We start from the raw sequence: 18,875 nt of genomic DNA on the forward strand, positions 1-18,875 counted from the left end.
CCTCCACTCTTCTCTCCACCCGGGAAGGCGGCAGATCCCAGGAGCCATGGGTGAATGCCCACAAGATGAATTCTGCCTCAAAAGCCATTCTGTTCTCCATTTGTTACCATTTGCTCAAAATGTGAGAAGACGGAGCTATGCAGGGAGGGGAGGCTCCTACCTGAGTTCCATCCCTAAGTCTACGGCTCCCGCTCGGAAGACACGTCGCCTTCCGCCCCACTGCTGGCACTGCGGTCTTCTTTTCGGGGGGCATTTCTCTCTTTGCTTGACTCAGAAGGCCCCTTGGCTCTGGTCTTTTCTTTCCTCTGCTGCTGTTTTTCAAGCTTTGACAGCTAATTATAAAAAGTAAAAAGACTTGTTTTACAAACGTAAACATGTGCCTGTATATCCAAAACACCGATTACTTCACACACAGCAACCACTGAACACGCTTCTGTCTGATAACCCGGTGTGCCTCAGGGTTTCAGATGTGCCAAATGGGCTGCAAAATGTCTGTCAGTCAGGCACCCGAAATGTTAACACACATTAGTCACATGCGGGACCTCTCCGGACTTTCCCCACCCGTAACTCATCTTGCCATGTGCTTTTTAAAAATGGTCAATAGGCTTCATTGATGACTGAGAAGAGCCCAAAAGTGAGAAAGCTTCTATTCTGTTATTTTTTTTTCCTCTGACATCTCTAAAGCTTTTTTTAACCAAGTTGTCTTCCCACTTACCATTTTCTAAAGAGTGATCAACACACTCCTCTCTTTGCTGAAGGTAAGAGAGAAGGCTCTGAAGAAAGGACGTTAAGCAATTTTAGACATCATCTCAGTTCTGTTTGTTGAGACTGAAAGTACCCACAGCCAAAACCCTAAGTGCTCCTAGTAGGCCGCATGGTGGCTACACAGGGATGCTGGCCCTGGGAGCCTTCTCAGACCTCCTCTGGGCCAGCTGGGGGACATGCCTCTGGCATCTGACTCCAGAGGAACCTGGGTCCACTTCTCCCCTGGATATTCTCCCCAATTTGTTCAAGGAAACCACAGACTAGACAGTCGAAAGAAACAGATCATCTGACACTCTGAGCAACAGCAAGGACACTCCAGAAAGGCCTGCTGAGAAACTTGTCAGAGCACACTGGCTAAGTCTGGGCCCACAGGATTTTCTTAGACCAAAAAAGCCATCTGTAACGAGAGACAGCAACACCCAGTTTCATCTGCCTCCCAGATCAGGACTGCAAACATTTTATAGTTCACATGGAAAAGAGGGAAACTTAATGAAGAGCTGGCTTCTCCCTGTCAGTCACTGTCCCACATCCAAGCACACAAAGAAAACACTATAACTAACCTGCCATGTCATCTCTTGATTATAGACAGACTTTGAACTAAATCTTTAGATAGATCAACAATCAGCAGCTCTCAATTTGGTCCAGAAAACCAAATTTATTAATGGTTGACTTATAATATTATCTTTCCCACTCCCCATTTACCTGAAAAGCTGTAGTAAACAATGAGGTTAGTGAACATGCTAATTAGACTTTGTGAATGAAGACATCACTTCACCTTTGACCCATCAACTCTCCTCCCAAATAACTCCCCTGGACAAATTCCCATTCGTGTGCATAGGAAAGGCTCACAGGAATGAGCACGGCACTGTTGTTTGTATCAGCAAAAACCCAGAAACAACCTAAATGTCCACTGACAGAAGGATAGATAAATGTAATGTGGTATATAGTCAAATAAAGCAATACTGTAAAGCAGATCTACATATATCAAAATAGATCACATTATGCAAACCAAATTAAGTTTCAAAAGGCTATATGCAGCAGGATTCCATTTACACAAAAAAACACTATACACTGATAACGGGCTTATGCTGATTTGGTATGACTAGGAGAATACAAACCAACTTCAGTACAGTAGTTAAGTTTGAGGAGACACAGAAGAGAATGGGATCATAGTGGAATGAATATATATGGGCTTCCACCATCCTGTCAACTTTTACTTTCATTAAAACATAACCAGATAGAGAACAGGGCTGCTGACCAGTGCCAGTATGTGAACTGCTTGCTACCGGCACTTGAACCACTAACAATAAAATGCTTGCACCAGGATGTAAACCAACACATAGCTTCCTTCATCAACAAACTCTTATGAAAATAGCAACTACTGAACTGTGTGCTTGGTGGCATTTTTCTCTGTACTATTCTGCCACAGATAAGAAAGGAATTTCTTGCATCTAAGACAACAGCCTTCCATCCTCATTCCCCTTTTGGTGTTAAAATGCTCCTTTTCTTGGGCACCTGGGTGGCTCAGTTGGTTAAGCGACTGCCTTCGGCTCAGGTCATGATCCTGGAGTCCCGGGATCGAATCCCGCATCGGGCTCCCTGCTCAGCAGGGAGTCTGCTTCTCCCTCTCCCGCTCCCTGCTCTTGTTCTCTCTCTCTCATTCTCTCGCTCAAATAAATAAATAAAATCTTTAAAAAAAAAAATGCTCCTTTTCTTCATGAAATGAGGAGGATAGTAGATGGGGGTCCTTCTGTCTTGCTCTTTTTTTTTTTTTTTTCAAAAATAATCTTGGATTGCACAGTGTGAATGTACTTAACATTACTGAACTGCACACTTAAAAATAGCTAGGATTGGTAAATTTCATCTGTATTTTACTACAATTTAAAAAAAACTTTATTGAGCTATATATAATCATCATATATTATAGGAGTTTCAGGTGTACACATAAATGATTTGATATTTGTATATATTGCAAACTGATCACCCATACGTCTAGCTAACAGCCATCACTAAAGAAATTTGTTAATGATCTTAGAAAACATAGAGTTGGCACTCCATGCTGGACACCGCCCCCATTTCTTTTTTATTTTTTATATTCCTAGTTCATGAAATCCAAACATCTGGAAATCAATGTTCTCAGTGAACTGTATAAGCCACCTTCGGCTGCCAGCAGCTTACATTTACATCAGTGTCTGTGTCTGTGTTTACGTGTGTATCTACAGACAAGTTACACACACACACACACATAAAATCATGAACATGTTCCAAGTTAGGCACTAAGAAAGCATGATCTTTATTTTAAAAAGAAACCCTCTCCAGGGGCGCCTGAGTGGCTCAGTTGGTTAAGCGGCTGCCTTCGGCTCAGGTCATGATCCTGGAGTCCCTGGATCGAGTCCCGTATCGGGCTCCCTGCTCGGCGGGGAGTCTGCTTCGCCCTCTGACCCTATCCCCTCTCATGTGTTCTTTCTCTCTCATTCTCTCTTCTCAAATAAATAAAATCTTTAAAAAAAAAAAAAAAAAGAAACCCTCTCCATTTTGTGTCCCCTCTTTAGAGGTAAATATAGAAAATGTGAGTACCACCACTGACTTAGCCAAACCAAGCCTCCCCCCGCTGCTAAGATTCAATCTCATGAGAAGGCCTGTTTGTCAACCGACCTGTTCTTTACTTTCTACTCTTAAATGCTGGTGAGAAGCCAGACTCTGGGAGGGTGACAGGGAATAATTCCCAATTAAAGCAGGCTTCTCAGAGGTTTCTCCGATGCCCACAGTGCCCATCTGATTCTGCAATGACTCGGAGGTGCCACCAACAGAGTGTGAAACTGTGGAAACATCAATTTGACCTTTCACCCCAACCCTGTCCCCTCCCACCACGGACCACACTTGTAAAGCATGTGTGATAATTATTGAAGTGACAGGCATAGCCTGAGTTTCTGTGAACAATGTAATGCTGATTCTCTTATGTTATTTATCTTAATACAACCCCAACCACATATGGTTCCATGCCTCTAAGTTCTCTGTGAGAACACTGAACTAACCTAATAAATTTAAGCCTTTTCTCAGAAAACTTGGAATCCAAGGCAGCCAAAACTTGGAATTTACATCTCAAGGCAAGAAAGCAGTTGGATTTTTTCTTTTTAAAGGAAACAAATGAGAAAGAAAGAAAAAGAAGAAAAGAAAACAGTAATGCATATGGAATCATGTAGGATGTCAACAGCTTTCAAATTAACAGGGAGACGCATGTCAAGGAGAATGTAAACCACTACAGTCCTGTGAACACATGATCTACAAACACTGAAATGGAGTACTTTTCGTTTGTTCTTTGTTTTTTAATTAACTGATGAGGATGTCCACAATGTAAAGGAAACACTGTCCAAGCCATACAGGCTCTAGTATCACAGGAAGAAATCCAACCTTCCAAAGGCAGCTCTGGGCACCCAGACGCGGCCAGGGGCCAGTAACCATTTTATGGCCAGCCTGTACCTCTCGTGGTGGATCCTGGAAAGTTCTGAGGGGGCTAAGGCAGGGGGGATGGAAATACCTAGACCCCCAAACTCCCCAACTCATGATTAAATCCAGAGCAAATAAAGGATTTTCCTTGTCATAAAGAGGTCCATGCTCAAACAGCATAATGTAAGAATAAACCAGTTGCACATGCGTACTACTGCACGGATTGCAAACCTAAACGCCTTAAAGGGCGAGACGGCTAGCAAACTGAGGGAAGTAACAAAGTACCAGACAACAGGGCACGGTAGGGACCGCAACCACACTGGAGAGAACAAGTCCCACCTAAGGACAGTCACGTTTCTTCTTCAACATCTGACAGATGTCCTGTCAATGGGACAGATATGGGCCCCCTGTTGGGGCCTTCCACTTTGCACTCCCTCCCACCCCCTTGTGATCCCGCTGGCTCTGAACAAGCCAGTGACAGCTGTATCATCATCAGTGTCCCACAGAGAAACCACTGCCAGCTGCCGGCACCACAGGTACAGTCATCTTCCCAGCTTCTCCCTCCCTCTCTGCTGACCCGAGCCACTTGCTACTTCCGAAGTGGCCCTGTCTGGCCCTGCTATCACATTCGCGTGCGATGGAAATCACAGCCGACAGGACCTGAGGGGGTACAGGGGCTACAGAGCAAGGTTTCCCTCCCTGATAAACACAGGTTTATCAGCCAGCCTTGTTCCCAGCTAATTAAGGCTGAGTTATTGTTGTGTTGGAGCCTTCCGACTTCCTTAACCATCAAGGCAGAAATGTACAGGCAGCTTGCTGCTAAACCACCAAGGAGCCGGACCCGTGTCGGAACCAGTTTCTCTTTAATTTGGCAAACAGAGATGGCCTCGAGGTCCCTGCGTATCTTCTAGCAATGAAGACGAGGGCAAAGAAGGATCACAGCCTGGCCTGCTGTATGCTACAGGCAGAGTGGCAGGGGTTGCCAGTACCCCCAGCTTCCTCTGCTTTAAAATGGGGATTACAGGGGTGCCTGGGTGGCTCAGTTGGTTAAGTGTCCAACTCTTAATCTCTGCTCAAGTCACGATCTCAGGGTTGTGAGATTGAGCCCCACATCGGAATCTGCACTGAGCATGGAGTCTGATTAAGATGGTCTCTCTCCCTCTCCCGGCACCATTCACACTCCGCTCTCTCTCTCCCTCTCTCAAAAAAAAAAAAAAATGGGGATTATAATATTACCCTTCATACATGCCAAATGCTTAGAACAGGGCCTGGCTCGTAGTAAGTGGAGATCACCAACTATATACCTGGTAGACAGTCAGCAATGGGTCAGCTGGGCTTGCCTCTGTATCCCTGGCACCTAGCACAGGGCATGACTTACAGCTGGGGCTCAATATACATCTTAAATGAAGTTCATCAATTAAGCAAAAGAGAGTGTGTGGCTCCCTGAAAACAATGTGGAGTTTGGTGTCTACAGGCCTAGAGTTTGGTCCCATGCCAGCCACTTGCATGCTGTGAAACTGTATGCAAGTTACATGACCTATTGAACATCCACGTTCTCATTTAGTTCAGCAGGTATTTTATGAGATATTTTGCTTTTAGCTGCAAGAGCTATAAACCTACCTGAGTATGGCTTAAACAGGAAGGAGCTGGAGGACCTCCCCTCCAGGACAGTGGATTCCTCCAGCTCAGCCCTGCCACAGCTCCCCAGAGGCCTCTGGGTACCTCCAGACATCCCCTCCTCATTCTGAGAGCCACCATTCCAAAACTCCCCAAAGCAACAAGGGCCTAGAGTTAGCATTCTAATGTCCCCAGCACTTGTCCTCAGGAAAAGACCCTGTGTGGCCTGTCAACAGCAGTTGGAGAGGCAGACCAGGGTGAGAGAGGAGTCTGGCCCCAGGCCCATCCACTGGCACAAGGCTGACACAGTGCGGGGAACAGTTCAGCTACCAGCATCAAGAGAATGCAGGCAGGACAGGGACACTCAAGGCCCAGCCACAGAGCAGGGGGACCAAAGCAAGCAGTCAGCACCAGAGCATCGAGCATCACAGTAAGAAACAGAGTGGCCAGGGTGTGGTGGGTCTTAAGAGGGGAGGTTGGGAAGAAACTGGCAGACATAGGTCAGGGAGGGCCAATGGAAGCCAGGGCTGAGGGTGGGCTGGGAGTCAATGTCCTGCAGGAGGGCCGAGAAGGCATGTGAATTGCAGAGACCAGCATCATCCTGTGTATTTATTCTTCACGGCCAGACACATGGAGGCAGAGAGCACGGGCAGTGCAGACCTCCTGAGCAGAAAAGGACGGGCAGATGACAGAAGACAAGGAGAGGCTGCACAGCAAGAGGCCAAGGTGAAGGCGGGTGCACCACCAGGAGCAACTGAAGTGTCACCATCTGGGAATGGCAGGTGAGTCGACACATTGCTGGTGGTAACTACGGCCAGAGACTTGGGGGATAGACCAGATGGGGCAAAGCAGCACAGCAGGCGGGGGTGCTGGTGGTGTGGGGGAGCCCTGGGAACACATTTTCCTGAGCTCCCCATTAATTCAGACAACCACGGTAACGTGACTGGTACGGGGTGGCGCACACTGAACACTGCATGAGTGAGTGCACTGAAGAGCGAGTGGGCCCTGTTCTGTTTGAAGAGGGACACCCTCAGAGGGAAGGGAGTCTTGAACTGTTGTCACGTCAGCTGTGTGCCTGCACAGCTCTCGGAAGAGGCAACCACATAGGACTCACCCAGCCGAGTGACGCCGAGTGTCAGCCCTACGGGTGAGTCCTGGCTTCCAGTGTGGGCACAGCTGTCTCATAGGCAGACAGCAGCTCCTGGGCAGGCCATTCAATCCTCCACGCCTCCGTCTGTCCTTCTGTAAATGCTACCCCATCCCCCGCCCGGTCTGCCAGCCCAGGGCCCGAGTGGGGACAGAGTGCGGCATGGGCATGGGTGCTGGTGCGGGGAGAGCACCAAACAAACAGGGCATCGTTCTTACCTGCCCCATCCTTTCACCCACAAAACAGCACTTCAGAGGGCTCCTCGAAGGCTGATCACTGCAGCCTGTGCAATGCTCCAGTGTGACAATGACATCAAACACCCCGTGAGTCACTTCAGCCTTTGGTGGACACTAATGAGCTGCCAGGAGCACCCTGATGAAAGAGCTTGAGCACTGGGCACTGTGTGTACGGTCAGACTCCAAGCTCCCCTGGACTCTGCTCACTCCAGGAAAAGCTCAGGCGGGGTGGAAGGCTGTAAGCAGAGCTGGCAGAGCTGACCCATGTCTGCCGCTGCTGTCCCTTCTGCCTGCCTCTCTGGGGAACCCTGGAGCCCGCTGGGCCCCTAGGTACTGGGTGCAGGTTTGAAGGGGCCCTAGAAAACGGACTTCTTTGCCAGTCATTTCAGAGCAAAACAGGTGCCGAGGAATTCCTCATGGAAGGATCAGTCTTAGAGTGAGATGGTGTCTTAAACTTGCTTCCAACGTTGTCTGGGGGAATGATGGCAAAAAACTACAGCTTCTTGTCGATGTCCTCATAAGTTCCCATACGTCTCCTGAAAACCATGTCAAGGTCTTTCTCTTTTCCTTTTTTTTTTTTTTCATTTTTTTAAGATTATTTACTTACTTACCCCCTAAGGTCAGGAACGCGGCAGGGATGTCCACTAACACCACTGCTATTCAAAATAGTATTAGAAGTCCTAGCCACAGCAATCAGACAACAAAAAGAAATAAAAGGCATCCAAATCGGCAAAGAAGAAGTCAAACTCTCACCCTTTGCAGATGATATGATACTGTATGTGGAAAATCCAAAAGACTCCACCCCAAAACTGCTAGAACTCATACAGGAATTCAGTCAAGTGGCAGGATATAAAATCAATGCACAGAAATCAGTGGCATTCCTATACACCAACAACAAGACAGAAGAAAGAGAAATTAAAGAGTCGATCCCATTTACAATTGCACCCAAAACCATAAGCTACCTAGGAATAAATCTAACCAAAGAGGCAAAGGATCTTTACTCAGAAAACTATAAAATACTCATGAAAGAAATTGAGGAAGACACAAAGATATGGAAAAACATTCCATGCTCATGGATTGGAAGAACCAATATTGTGAAGATGTCAATGCTACCTAGAACAATCTACACATTCAATGCAATCCCCATCAAAATACCATCCACTTTTTTCAAAGAAATGGAACAAATAATCCTAGAATTTGTATGGAACCAGAAAAGGCCCTGAACAGCCAGAGGAATGTTGAAAAAGAAAAGTAAAGCTGGTGGCATCACAATTCCGGACTTCCGGCTCTATTACAAAGCTGTCATCATCAAGACAGTATGGTACTGGCACAAAAACAGACACACAGATCAGTGGAACAGAGAGCCCAGAAATGGACCCTCAACTCTATGGTCAACTCATCTTTGACAAAGCAGGAAAGAATGTCCAATGGAACAAAGACAGTCTCTTTAACAAATGGTGCTGGGAAAATTGGACAGCCACATGCAGAAGAATGAAACTGGACCACTTCCTTACACCACACACAAAAATAGACTCCAAATGGTTGAAAGACCTCAATGTGAGACAGGAGTCCATCAAAATCCTAAAGGAGAACACAGGCAGCAACCTCTTCGACCTCAGCCGCAGCAACGTCTTCCTAGAAACATCACCAAAGGCAAGGGAAGCAAGGGCGAAAATGAACTATTGGCACTTCATCAAGATAAAAAGCTTTTGCACAGCAAAAGTCAGTCAATAAAACAAACAGTCAACAAAACCAAAAGACAACCGACAGAATGGGAGAAGATATTTGCAAATGACATATCAGATAAAGGGCTAGTATCTAATATCTATAAAGAAATTATCAAACTCAACACCCAAAGAACAAATAGTCCAATCAAGAAATGGGCAGAAGACATGAACAGACATTTTTCCAAAGAAGACATCCAAATGACCAACAGACACATGAAAAAGTGCTCCACATCGCTCAGCATCAGGGAAATCCAAGTCAAAACCTCAATGAGATACCACCTCACACCAGTCAGAATGGCTAAAATTAACAAGGCAGGAAACGACAGATATTGGCGGGGAAAGGGGAAAGGGGAACCCTCCTACACTGCTGGTGCAAATGCAAGCTGGTGCAACCACTCTGGAAAACAGTATGGAGGTTCCTCAAAAAGTTGAAAATAGAGCTACCATATGATCCAGCAATTGCACTACTGGGTATTTACCCCAAGGATACAAATGTAGGGATCTGAAGGGCTATGTGCACCCTGATGTTTATAGCAGCAATGTCCACAATAGCCAAACTGTGGAAAGAGCCAAGATGTCCATCGACAGATGAATGGATAAAGAAGATATGGTCTATATATACAATGGAATATTATGCAGCCATCAAAAGGAATGAGATCTTGCCATTTGCAAGGACATGAATGGAACTGGAGGGTGTTATGCTGAGCGAAATAAGTCAGTCAGAGAAAGACATGTATCATATGACCTCACTGATATGAGGAATTCTTAATCTCAGGAAACAAACTGAGGGTTGCTGGAGTGGGGGGTGGGAGGGTGGGAGGGATGGGGTGGCTGGGTGATAGACACTGGGGAGGTTAGGTGCTATGGTGAGCACTGTGAATTTTGCAAGACTGTTGAATCACAGATCTGTACCTCTGAAACAAATAATGCAATATATGTTAAGAAAAAAAAGAAAAGATAGCAGGAGGGGAAGAATGAAGGGGGGAAATCGGAGGGGGAGACGAACCATGAGAGACGATGGACTCTGAAAAACAAACTGAGGGTTCTAGAGGGGAGGGGGGTGGGAGGATGGGTCAGCCTGGTGATGGGTATTAAAGAGGGCACGTTCTGCATGGAGCAGAACAATGAGACAGACAGACAATGTGTCAATGCACAAACAATGAATCATGGAACACTACATCAAAAACTAATGATGTAATGTATGGTGATTAACATAACAAAAAAAATTTTTTAAAGATTATTTACTTATTTATTTGAGGGAGAGAGAAAGAGAGCACGAGCAAGGGGGAGGAACAGAAGGAGAGGGAGAAGCAGACTTCCCACTGAGCTGGGAGACGGACACAGGACTTGATCCCAGGAACCAGAGATCATGACCTGAGCCAAAGGCAGACGCTTAACCAACTGAGCCACCCAGGTGCCCCCTTCTTTCTCCTTTGTGAGCCTACAGTTGAGAGAAGGAGTACCTCCTTCCTCAAAGGAACCACAGACATAACCTGAAATTTTAATTTCAGCTCTTTAAAGTCTTTTTTCACACTCGGGAAATAAATAACCCCTTAGATTATGGTAAGTTTGACACCTTTAGCATTCCAAGAAGTCAAGGGCAGATATTATGATTCCCACATTGCTTTTGAGAACTACGGAGGTGAAGTCAGTTGAAAGGGAGCACACGCAAGACCACATCCAGGGACCAGCCAGGCTGGGAAGAGCACCAGGTCTCCCAGACTCCCAGCCAAGACTCCAGTCAAACTGCCTCCTTTTGGAGCAAATGCTCACTGGGACAGGAGCTCCTGGGGTGAGCCACAGGTCCAGGGCAGCAAACCTGGCCTCTATTCCTGCTAGGGCAATGTCGGGCCCACCCCCACAGCCCCATCTTTGAGTTATTTTAGTGCTGATTATTTCCTGCCAGCCTGTTCTGTCCCGCATATGAACAAAATCTAATTAGAGAGTGAAGAAAATAACAAAAGAAAAACTCAAGCTCCATGAAGTCAGTTACTGTGATTTTTATAGACCATAGTAGAGATGGAAAAGTTCTGTTCCAACCAACCCCTTGCAAAGATTCCAAGAAAGTCTTATGGTGCAAGTCATAAAGATCAAATGTCTCCTCTGCAATTACTTTTTTAAAATACCATAAGGTATTATTACTCTGAGGGTGCTGGCCCACACTTGTGGCCCTGCTGCTGTCAGGAGACACAACTGGGCAACCACAGGAGGTTGCAAAGGAAGGACATGCCCAGCCAGGCTCCCTTAGAAGGACATGAGTTAAAGGACAAAATGCCCCAAACTGATCAGCCCCGTTAACTCATTTCAATAGCTTTAGAACTTTCCACAATGCTCACTGTCTTTCCTTAGTGTCCAGCAACTACCACCACCAGTAAAAAATGTCCTGATTCTGTCAAGTTGTTTAAATTGCCCTGTGTGGTCCTTCGCTCACTCTGCAGATAAACAAAACAAGCTGACACTAGATATATGTTTTGTTGAATAGCTAATAATTTCAAGGTAATGTATGAGTGAAGCACTGTAGAATACAGAAATACTCAATCAGCAACGAACCTCCTGAGGGTTAGGCTGAACTACCGGACTTGCCTGTGCCTCAGTGTGCTCTCCTAGACCACATAAACCAAGAGGCAACCTTGCATTACTACCGTGGAGATGCAGTAGAGCCTAAGGGGACCAGCACAGTGACTGGAGCAGCCTGCTGCCCTTCCATAATGGACCGACACACCTTCAGAAGTGGATTCTTCAAAGAATGGCAGAGACCCACACTCAAACTCTGGGCGGAGGATACTTCCATCTGCTGGTCCAACACATATCAACTTGGTACAGACCAGCTTTGCCTTCAGAACCAGGACATCTCTTGAGCTATTGGAAACCCCTGGGCCTATGACCTTTTGCTTCTCCCTGTTTCTTCCTGCTAGTTACAGGCCAGAGTGGCAGAGGGTGGGAAGGGGAAAGAAGAGAAGGCAAATTCCAACCAGCAAATGATACGGGCAAAAATTTGACAAGACAGAAGTGTGAATTTACTGCGGAATTTTAAACATCCTGTAGAAACCTACTTCTATAGATTATCTCTAATTGATCAGGCCATTTTTTTTAAAAGCAATTGGAATTTGTATTTGGGCAATTTGTTTTATCAAATTGTAATTTGATGTAATTTCATATTATGTGATAATTCTGAAAGCTTTTTTAAAAAAATTCCTTGTGTAATGGAAAACCTGACAACATTCAAAGAGGATGTTTCCATATACACCGCAGCATCTGCCATTATGTCAACTGTCGTGTTATTTTTAAATCAACGGGCTGCTTAATAAAAACATTACGAAGCAAAGTGCACACATGGTACCTAATTTTCATACATTATTAACTCTGCTTGAGGTTTTTGTGGGAATTAAAAAAAAAAAAGCAAGCAGTCAGGCATCTGTTCCCATCTGAAGTCGTGCAAGCTAATTTTATTTTCTAATTCCCGATTGTTTACAAAAACCCTCTTAGGCATGCAGAAATGATGGGGGGTTGAGGATGGGGGTGTTCAGTTGTCTTTCCTATTATTCTTACTTTGCTAAGTCCCATCAGTGTACTCCCTCACTGCGCAGACACACACAGTGGGGCTTGTTTTAGGCCACTGTGGGATGCGCCAAGGGGTTCAAGGTCAGCCCAGGCATGTGTTTCTCTATCAGTGCAGCCCCCCCAGATCCCCAAGTTGGCCCACTACAGCAGACACTACGAGCACCCACCGTGTCCCCTAGCCCAGAGGTCACTGCAGTGTCAGCACACAACCGCCTGCAAGCCAACTTTCGACCTATACCTCTCTGCCTGAGCACACCACCTGGCCAGGGGCAGGGGCTAGCCCCGAGTGCAGGGTAGGCCAGGCGTATCAGGAAGTCAACACCTCTAGGAGAGAGTTCAGTCACCGAGAAATGAGAGTTGAGGGTTTGTTCAAAACCCAGCTTCCTCACCTATCATTGTGCCAACTCTGAAAAAGTTCTATACAGTCCCCCAGAGGGTCCCCAGGGCTCATCAATGAGGCCTTAGTAGGCTCTTCCCTGCCCTGTCTCACATGTTTCCTGGAAGACCTCTCTATATCTAAATCCTCTTACTCTGGGAAGACCCAAACCAGAAACATTTTAAACTCGTTGAAATAAGCCATGTTTTAATGTGATAATTCACTCTAACTTGTTACCTGGCCCTCCATTAACCAGCATCCTACACTGGTTTACACACCTGGATACTGGAGGGCAGTGGCAATGCTTGGGATCACACCCCCCAGTCACAGCCCTAAAGGACGCAGCAATGTGAAGGGACGACTGAGCGAGTCTGGAGTATAATCCCACAACATTTTATTACATATGCTGATGCTCTGAACACTGATCACCCAACACCATGGCACACTACATATTCTAGTAGCCAGGATTTTTATGATGTTGCCCTCCACTCCCTAACTCTATTGGAGAACAAGGTATCACTGCCCTTCTAACACTTCTCAACTCTTCATTCTATCAGTGGCCTGGGCTTTTGCTTCGATGGTGGCTAATTTTAAAATTTCAAGAGTTATACGAAAGGAGTAACCATTTCCCCTGCACTGAAAGAGAAGCAACGACCCACAGCATTTGGGAGGCCAGAGGCTGGCCTTCTTCCACTCCACACACCAAGTGAATGGATTCATCTCTCCTCCTCTGTGCCTGTGGGCATTTATTGCTTTTTAGGCCATAAGCCATTTGAAGGCAGAAATAACAGGCAACTCTTTGGTCAACCAACATCTACTTTAGACTGAAGTCAACATCTATCAAGCTGTTGGCACATGTCTGGTTCATAATCATGAACTGTAGCAAAGTTTAAGGAGACAGTAAAGCAATTTCAGTTTTGCTATTCCAGCACATAATTGGTAACAGAAAACTGTTCATGAGCATTTCGAACTAATAGTGCTCTTTAAATGATTCAAAATGTTTCTTCAATTTGCAAGTCTTTAAAAAAGGGGGAGTGGGATGTTTCCTCTGCCCCACTTGGTCTATATGCTGTACAAATGCCAACGGAGCAGATTTGGAACAATGAAGAATTATTGTGCAAAGTAACAATAGTCCAGAAAAGAGGAAGACATGGGACCCAGAGAAACAGTGGACGTTCTCTGGGAGGGAAATCATGGCCAGGCTTAGGCAAGATGAGGGCTTGGCAGCCCAGGGAGCAACCCATCCATGGGGAGCAGGGCGAGGGCTCCAGAACTGGGTTCTCACAGAAGAGGCCTCTAGAGGGATGTGTGGCAAAGAGCTATTTGGAGCAGCAGGAGTAAATACAGTACCGTCAGTAAAATTTCAAGAAGAGAAAGACAAGCACATGAACCTAGAAAAAAACCTAAGATACAGTCTGACTCTGTGGTAACAGTTCCAGAACCATGACAATGTAAACACCTTGAATTCAATAAAAATAATGATATCAAAAAAAATTAATGATATCATAATACTAGAAAGACGGAGGGGGTAGGAGGTGGACAGTGCTAAGTAGCATGAAATAATGCCAGAATTTAATATATTAAGAAACAATAAAAGTTTATTATTTAGGGATAGAGAAGAAAGAACCCAAAGAAATAGCTTCAAATATGTTATGTTAAAGGTGGGGCACCTGGGTGGCTCAGGTTAAGCGTCTGCCTTCAGCTCAGGTCATGATCCCAGGGTCCTGAGATCGAGCCCCGCATCGGGCTCCCTGCTCAGCAAGGGAGTCTGCTTCTCCCTCTCCCTCTGTCCCTACCCCCATTCACGGTCTCTCTCTCGCTCACTCTTTCTCTCAAATAAATAAGTAAAATCTTTTAAAAAAACATGTTAAAGGTGCTCATTTGTGTGGAACAGGACCGGGACAAGGAAAAACAGGCAAATTTTTCATTATAAGCCTTTAAGTATTACCTGCTTTTTAATTATGCATAAAGTTACTTTAATAAATTTAAAATCTGTTTAAGAAAGAAAACTCAAACAGCGGATATAGTTAGCAACAGATCCAATACCATAAAAAAAGTTAATGATTCAGAAAAATCAATTCATGTAATCCTTCCAATATCGGGAGGACAAGACTATAAGCAAAAGGAGCAGAAACTTAGAAGTCAGCTGCAGGACAGAAATTGCAAAAGAAGAGATCAGAGCAAATACAGAAAAAGCAATAAGCAAAGAAATCACCGGAGAACAACCCCCGGACTACGGAAAGGCTCGAGTATGTCCTAGAAGGACCAACCATCAGGGAAATTTAAAAGAAATCCACAGAGGGCACCAGTCTTCTCTTCCATGCCACTAAATGCCACCAGAGAGCCAGGACACAGGAAACAATAACAAACCACAGTGTGTTGGAGGAATGAAAGAATGACTGCGTGACAACAGACAGATGGGTGGGCAAAGGGAAGGAAGAAAGCCAACGAAGCATCAGGACAATACCTGCAGAGTCTAAGAGTAAAAGATGGTGACCCAAATATTCAATATCGACAGGACACTTGCAAACATGCAAGTATTCAGAAGGTATTACAGTCATTCCCATCCTTAAAAAAAAAATAGATGCATAAATAAATTACTCATAGAACGAGAGCCTCTTAAGAGAGTAATAAAGGAAATTGTGTTAAGTAATATCACCAATAAAATGAGTTATACAAGTTCCAAAACTAGCTGGTGGATAGGAAAAAGAAAATGCAAATGAGAAATTAATCAAACTTACTGGGATCCAAAAATCCAGATTCACAAGTAATATTTTAAAATGTGAAGAAATGCAGGGGTGCCTGGCTGGCTCGGTCAGTTAAGCATCTGACTCTTGATTTTGGCTCACGTCATGATCTTAGGGTTGTGAGACAGCCCAGCATTGGGCTCTGTGCTCAGCATGAAGTCTGCTTGGGATTCTCCCTCTCCCTCCCCTCCCCCAGCTTGCTCTCTCTCTCTCTCTCTCTAAAAAAAAAAAAAAAAATTTTTTTTTAAATGAAGAAATGCAAACACCTACTAAGCTTATGAAAAGAGTCAACTTCACTAGTAATTAAATCGATGCAAATAAAAATAGTAAGATACCAATATAATTATTCACCAAGTTGCCAGGCTGATAATAATCAGCCTTTGCAAGGGTCTGAGGAAAGGAACATTATATATTATTGGTGGAGAGTGTAAATTTGGGCCTTAGGGGCACAACCTGGCAAAGCTCATTTCAAAGCACTAAGCACAGTATGACCCAGCAAATCCACCTCTCTGGATTTATCTTGTGGAAACCAAGTGGCTTAGTACACAGAGATATATGCGAAAGGATGTTCACTGCACTCATTTTTACAACAGTAAAAACTGTGGAGGAACCTAAAAATCCCAAGAAAAGGGATTCTTTAACAATTTAAATTAGGGGACCTTCTGTACAAATTGATTCACCTGATTTGAAGTGTTGCTATGAAAAGCCTGTGACTGCAGTAATCAAAAACTAGAACTCCTATCTCCATCATTAAACAAGAAAGCCAGGGGCACTTGGGTGGCTCAGTTGGTTAAGTGTCCAACTCTTGATCTCAGCTCAGACCTTGATCTCAGGGTCATGAGTTCAAGACCCATGCTGGGCTCCATGCTGGGCGCTGGTTGTGGAGCCTACTTAAAAGTAAGAAAAGAAAAGAAAAGAAAAGAAGGCCAGACACTGCTGCTTAGGGACATGCATGTGCTTAAAGCCATTTTAAGAGACAGGAACCAGGCTGACCGACACAGGACACAACATAGTAGTCTTCGCTGAGCAGGTGCGGTGGGGGGAGAGACAGGAAGGCTGCTGGCTATGGCACATGCTCTACTCTTAAGCTTAGGAGGGAGATCCTTGGGTGTTCACCTCAAAGTTATGCTCTTTACATGCATGTGTGTTACATACGTTCTCTCCCAGCTATCAAATACTGTCATAAATTTTTTTAAGCTCAAGAGTGACACTTCATCTTTTTTTTTTTTTAAAGATTTTTTTTATTTATTTATTTGAGACAGAGAGAATGAGAGAGAGAGCACATGAGAGGGGGGAGGGTCAGAGGGAGAAGCAGACTCCCCGCAGAGCAGGGAGCCTGATGCGGGACTCAATCCTGGGACTCCAGGATCATGACCTGAGCCGAAGGCAGTCGCTTAACCAACTGAACCACCCAGGCGCCCAATGACACTTCATCTTTAGTCATTGCTTTGTCCAAACAGCTCCAACAATCTGACTTGCCTCCAAAGAGAATATCTAAAAAGGTAAAAACTCTTGATCACAAACTTACAATTCTCAAGTGCGCAGCCTGTCAGAGAAAAGAAAGTGCTCTTCAGTAGTATTATTTCGACATTCCCAAGGATTTGACTGAAACCTCGGCTCTGAATGCCCCTGCAACGTGGCTGGGCCTGCTTAGTCTCAGGGTCCACACACAGATACCCCACTAGGGGCCAAAACTATAGCACTCAAACTTTCTTTGAAATCTGATGTTTGCTATCATTACCATTTACTTCTAAAAAGAAATGTTAGCCAACCCCCACAAAACTCTCATGAATGCAATTTGTGTGGGAGAAAACTATTTGTAAAAGCATCGGCTATAGTTTCAGTACAAACAAAAGCTGCTCCACCCCACTCCGAGATAAATTTGTAATTAGGCACAACTCATTTTTCAGGATGCTATCAGGAATATCACCTCCTGAGAGGAAGTTTGCTAACAATGAAATGAGAGAATAGAAGCATCGCTCACACAGCCATCCCATTGTTTGGATTCTCCTCACTCAAAATACACATCTTACTCACCAGACCCAGGAAATAGTACAGGTGCTTCTCCTAACCCATCAGCCCCACTCCGCGCTATGCGGAGGACCTATCCTAAGTGGGTGTGATTGTCAAGTGTCTTGTGCCAATGAGGTCCTACAAAGACTTGAAAACCTTTGGTTATTCCACTTCGCTCTACTTTCCTAATTCCCACAACCAGACACCAAAAGAGAGAGGCTGAGCAGCAGCAACCTGTGTGGAGCTGGGGCTGGCCCCCGCTGCTCCAAGAGTTTCCTGCGAGCTAGCTGGAAAGACAGACTCTCTGGTCCCACCCAGAACTGCAGATCAGTCTGTGTTGGACCAGACCCCCAGGGCGTTCACATGCACCCTAACTTTGACACACACTGGGCTACAGGACTTACTTAAACTGAGGATGCAGAGGGAGCACTGTCTCCCCCTGCCTGCAGCGAGCTGCTTTGGAGAGGGGCTAGTGGGGAGAAGTAATGCCCACCCCCAGCCATGCCTTGCTGCTGCCTCTGACCAAAAGCCACCCCATCGTGACTGTTTTCCATCTTCCCACACCCCAGGGGAACCTTTCAGCCAGCTTATCCCTCCAGCCTTGTAGCTAAGGGGTTGCTACTGTCCAGCAAGTGGTCTATGCCAGATGGGGAGGCGGGATGGGGGGGAACCAAGAGGGGCTCATCAGACTCTGAGTAGTCAGTGGAGGGTCCAAATCCAAACCCCTCCAGGCCTCTCCCCCTCCACCCCCTCTACACACATGAACACACACCCTCCCAGCTCCTGGCCTCCAGCTCCTAGCCTCCTCCTCCTCCAGCCAGCCACACTGCCCATGGGAAACCCCTCTTTGACCAATATAACCAACTTTTGTAACTTCTCAAAAAGCAACTCCCTACCCCCACGCCATTAGCTTCATGGAAGGAAGATACTGAGGGCAAGAGATTCTAGGCCTCCATACCACTGTCAAGGGTAGCTTCATTTAATGTTTTATACACTCCAGTTCTGCATGGAATTTTAGCTAAAACCCAAGATTCCACACCTAAAGAAGTACGAAAAGGATTTACAGAGACTTCTGCAACTTCCTAACAATGATCTCTGCCTCACCTTGTCCCCTTCAAATCTATCCTGTACCCAGCCAGAGATGCAGTCAAAATGCCAAGTCGATGGCCTGTAAATAGCACTCCCTAGAAGCATTATTCATAATACCCAACAAGTGAGGCAACACAAATGTCCGTCACC

The 18,875-nt window shown here is 45.4% G+C and overlaps 1 protein-coding gene across 3 annotated transcripts in view; it reads right to left on the bottom strand.

Annotated features, from left to right (window-relative positions):
* The window catches only part of DTD1 (D-aminoacyl-tRNA deacylase 1), a 182,034-nt gene that overhangs the window by 14,849 nt on the left and 148,310 nt on the right, over positions 1–18,875 (bottom strand). For 2 of the 3 annotated variants that reach the window (XR_010405763.1, XM_064572769.1), the window contains exon 5: positions 161–332. The exons of the other annotated variant lie outside the window; for it this stretch is intronic. Coding sequence is in view for 1 of the 2 variants with exons in the window: in XM_064572769.1 (XP_064428839.1) it covers positions 180–332 (153 nt within the window). In the remaining variant the exon portion in view is untranslated. The remainder of the gene's footprint in view (positions 1–160; positions 333–18,875) is intronic. 3 annotated transcript variants of the gene reach the window in all.

This window comes from Mirounga angustirostris, unplaced genomic scaffold (genome assembly GCF_029215605.1).
Source record: "Mirounga angustirostris isolate CCGP_5_RB_7025 unplaced genomic scaffold, mMirAng1.0.hap1 SCAF_10, whole genome shotgun sequence".
NCBI classification, from domain to species: domain Eukaryota; kingdom Metazoa; phylum Chordata; class Mammalia; order Carnivora; family Phocidae; genus Mirounga; species Mirounga angustirostris.